The sequence below is a fragment of the Alosa sapidissima genome, chromosome 12 (assembly GCF_018492685.1).
Source record: "Alosa sapidissima isolate fAloSap1 chromosome 12, fAloSap1.pri, whole genome shotgun sequence".
Lineage (NCBI taxonomy): Eukaryota > Metazoa > Chordata > Actinopteri > Clupeiformes > Clupeidae > Alosa > Alosa sapidissima.
The window spans coordinates 14,055,589-14,059,656 of NC_055968.1; the positions used below are offsets into that span (position 1 = coordinate 14,055,589).

The window sequence follows — 4,068 nt, forward strand, 5'->3', positions numbered from 1 at the left end:
CACACACACATATACCCCCACCCCACCCCTTCAACACACACACACATAGCACCTGCCCAGTTCTGATCTCACAAGTATGCACACACACACACACACACACACACACACACACACACACACACACACACACACATATCAGCTAACAGCTACATCACAATCAGCTAAGTTTGGCACCCTCAGTTTTGGGTTGACCTTCCTTCATTCATTCATTCATTCATTCATTCATTCATTCATTCATTCATTCATTCATTTCTTTTCTTTTTCTTTGCCTCTATATATCATTCTGTCCGTGTCCAGGCTGGTAAGGAGTCGCTCTCCGAGTCCTCTCCCCCGCTGCAGTCGTGCTAGCAGCCCTCTGAGGAGCGAGTCCCCCACACGCGCCCAGCTCACCAACTCAGCCCGCCACGCCCGGCTGGTGTCGCGCTTCAGCGACCTGTATGCCACCGAGCGTCTGGAGGCCCAGAGCTTGCTGCGTCGCTACATCGACGACCTGGAGACTGTCCAGAGGATCATCTTCATCGCTGCCGTGGTACGATGCTGCTGCTGCTAAAGCTGCTAATGCCAGAATGATGGAGCGTTGCCGAGAGGGATAGTAGGTTCCGGAACAAAAGAGTCATCTTTGAACCCTATGTGCACAATTTGAAGCTCATATGACGACTGAGAGTATATGAAGTCACTGGTGGTGACAGAAAAAGGCCTGTAGGGTTAGAGAGAGGCGTGAATGATGTGTGTGTTTGCAGCTTAAACTCACCATGGTTGCTATTTATGTAAGGTGATAGTGTGTGAGAATGGATTGCTTTAGTAAACAGTGTTTGCTCTGTGCAAACATAACAGATTGGAATCATTTGGTTAACATGACACTCGCTGTCCTGGACTTGCCACGGACCTGTTGTATGATCTTACTGTGACCTGATGCCCAGATAGCATGTTTATACTGCAGTGCTGACTGACCTTTGCGTTGTCATTACAGGAGTCATTTCAGGCTGCTAAGCTGGCGTTCAGGCAGTTTAAGCTACGCGTACGGAAGACTCTGGGTCCTTCCCACTTTGGGCCAGAGACCCTTGAAGATGCAGTGATGGATTATATTGTCCGAAACCTTGACCTCTATGACGTCCAAGCCAGTGTCAATGTAAGTGTAATCCTCTGACTCTCCTGGACACTCTGAGTAGTGCAAAATTGTAAAGGGGCTATGCTGCAGGAATCCACTTTTTTAAGTAGTCATTAAAAAACATCTTGCAGACTTCTTGCAGACTCTCATTTCATGTTATAAAATAATTGAATGGCATAACTCCTTTAAAGTACATAATGTAAAGTGCAGATACTCGATTTGTTTCCATGACTTTAAAGGTTTTTGTTACTGTTGCTTTGAAGAAAGTGATTTATTCTTACTACAACCAAAATACTTCTAGATACCTGGCTGATGGTCAAAGGTGGTCTGTTCCATGTGAATTACACTTGTTTATGTGTTTGTGCAGGACGTGATCAACGCTATGAATGTGAACCCACGGATCTCCTTCCCAGCGGAGGTAGACTTTGTGCTGATCAGCAGCTTCATCAGGGAGACGTGCAGGATAGCCTTCGCCATGCAGACACTGGACCCACCACTGGACCTGGCCTTCAGCACAGACGGAGAGCTGTACAATGACATCAAGTGAGAGGGACCAGACACACACACACACACACATACATACAGACACACACACACACACACACACACACACACACACACACACACACACACACACACACACACACACACACACACACTCACACACACACACACACAGACACTGGCCACAACATAACCCCCAAATAGTTTGTAAACCTGTCTCCAGGTTGTCAGGTTTACACAAATACACAAACTTATACACACACTCACTCGTAGTCCACATACATGTACACATACACACCCAGCCCCCACCTGTGTTGTTAGACATTCCCTAGACTCATCAGCTGAGTAATTACTGTAAGCATAATAGACCTGCAGCAGATAAGAGTGACCCCTCCCTCCTCCCTCCTCTCTATTCCTATCTCAGGTATCGGCGTAGTTATGACTCGGAGTTCACCGCTCCCCTAGTGGTGTACCACGTGTGGCCAGCCCTGGTGGAGGACGACGCCGTCATCGTGAAGGGGGAGGCCGTAACCCGGAGAGGCGCTCTGGTAAAGTCAGCTCTGGTAACGGCTAGCAGCGGGCAGTCATAGTTATCCCAAAGGCAGAGCGAACAGAAAAGTTAGGCTTGAGCAAGTAGAATTTCATGTCATCCTAATAGTCTTGGTCTTTATTCAGACGTGAAGCCAACGACTTTCTGTCAGCAGCTTTACTCCATTTATAGCCATCAGAGGATGCCGTTCCAAAATGGAAGCTCCTGTCTTGTCAGTCAGTATAAGAAGAAAGATCAGTTCAGGTGGAACTAACAGGTGGAACTAACTTCTGTGTTCTATGTTCTGTGTTCTGTTCCCCAACATTCTGTGTTCTTCTTCTATGTTCTGTGTTCTTCTGTGTTTTGTGTTCGTCTGTGTTCTGTGTTCTTCTGTGTTCTGTGTTCGTCTGTGTTCTGTGTTCTGTGGTCTCTATCAAAGTGGAGGAGCAGAAGTAGGAGCTCTAGTCCTGTGCGCTCTCGTTCCGGAAGCCCCACTCGCACACTTGTAAGTTTCTATGACGACTGAGAAACTATGAACTCAACACTCTGTGCTGTGACATGGACAGTGACAGCCATAAGTCAGGACATACAAAAAACATTTAAAATCCTAATGTCTTCATTTTGCCTTGCCTTCAACGTGTTTTATGGTGCTATTCTTTCCAACAAGCCCATTGAAGAGTTCAATTAACTGAAAAGACATTGAAGACCTTAATGAAATGTGTATACCATTAGCTAAGCTCTTTTTTCTGTCTCACTGCTACACCTATGCAATCCTCTCGGGGGATGAGGGTGAGTACTGAACTTTTGGCATGGCAATCATCAGTCCTGTAATGGACTTACACTAGACCCAGATTAGGCCAGACTATAGTTGGCAGAATTATGTAGAACAGCAATTTATATCTCTCTGGATTATCCATTTAGATATTTCAGGGGAATATACTTAAACTGACTGTCCATCTCTCTCTATTGCTCTCTCTCTCTCTCTCTCTCTCTCTCTCTCTCTCTCTCTCTCTCTCTCTCTCTCTCTGTCTATCTATCTCTGTGTCCCAGATGTTCAACCGTAGTCTCTCGCCTGAACGTCTTACCATCAGTCGCCTGTAAAACCCGGACTTGATCTCCAGCTTTCCCTTGACACAGACTTAAATGTTATCATTTTGTTGAAGTGACTAAAGAAATCTGCATTCAGCCCATGTGTGTGTTTTATAGTTTAGATTTTTATAGTAAGATTTTTGTGAGAAATCTGACCAAAGCAAATGCTGTACTTATTATCTTGATTAGATATTTTTAATATTAATCTCCTTCTACGATGAGGTGTATTTCATAACAAACTTTTCAGAGTGCTATAGATTATTAGGGTGTTTGCATGTTTTCATCATTTTAATCTGTCTCGTGTGTAGTTTATTCACAGTATTAATCTCAAGGAATGGTGCTTCAAATTGTATTTTACAGTCAATTTTATAGTTTTTTTTTTAGTTAAGTAAAACCTGCACAGTAGCACTTTTCTGAAATCTATAAAGATATGTTTGAATTCTGAATTCTGAAAGATATAGTTTGGGTGTTTGGGTCAAATAGAAATTTGTATGCATTGATAATAAATTTGTCCTCAGCCGCTTTTCTCTCAATAACATAAGGATGCATATAACCTCAGATTCAGTTTTGTTGAGATGGCACAAGGGATTTCTTGGTTGTGCACAGGTGCTACTTACAGAACTTGAGCTACTTGACACATGTTACTTGTTTAGGTCATCACTTTCTTTCATGTCTTGTGTAAGACCTGTCTTACCATTTGAATCATGAATTGTTTGATTGACTAGGTAAATTGTTTTTGCTGATTTTTTATATTTTGTAATATCTACTATATCTTCATGGGTCTTTCAACCAAATAGGTCATAGAGCTAAGAAAACAACTGGATTATATGATTAACTA

General features: G+C 43.3%; 1 protein-coding gene across 2 annotated transcripts in view; it reads left to right on the top strand.

Annotated features, from left to right (window-relative positions):
- The window catches only part of spata18 (spermatogenesis associated 18), a 13,214-nt gene extending 9,888 nt beyond the window's left edge, over positions 1 to 3,326 (top strand). Inside the window, exons 7-12 of one of the 2 annotated variants that reach the window (XM_042058063.1) lie at positions 298 to 529; positions 971 to 1,129; positions 1,476 to 1,651; positions 2,037 to 2,175; positions 2,581 to 2,646; positions 3,192 to 3,326. In XM_042058063.1, the coding sequence (XP_041913997.1) occupies positions 298 to 529; positions 971 to 1,129; positions 1,476 to 1,651; positions 2,037 to 2,175; positions 2,581 to 2,646; positions 3,192 to 3,242 (823 nt within the window). In that variant the 3' untranslated portion in view covers positions 3,243 to 3,326. The remainder of the gene's footprint in view (positions 1 to 297; positions 530 to 970; positions 1,130 to 1,475; positions 1,652 to 2,036; positions 2,176 to 2,580; positions 2,647 to 3,191) is intronic. The other variant, XM_042058064.1, reaches the window with a different exon arrangement.
- The last annotated feature ends 742 nt before the right edge of the window (positions 3,327 to 4,068 follow it).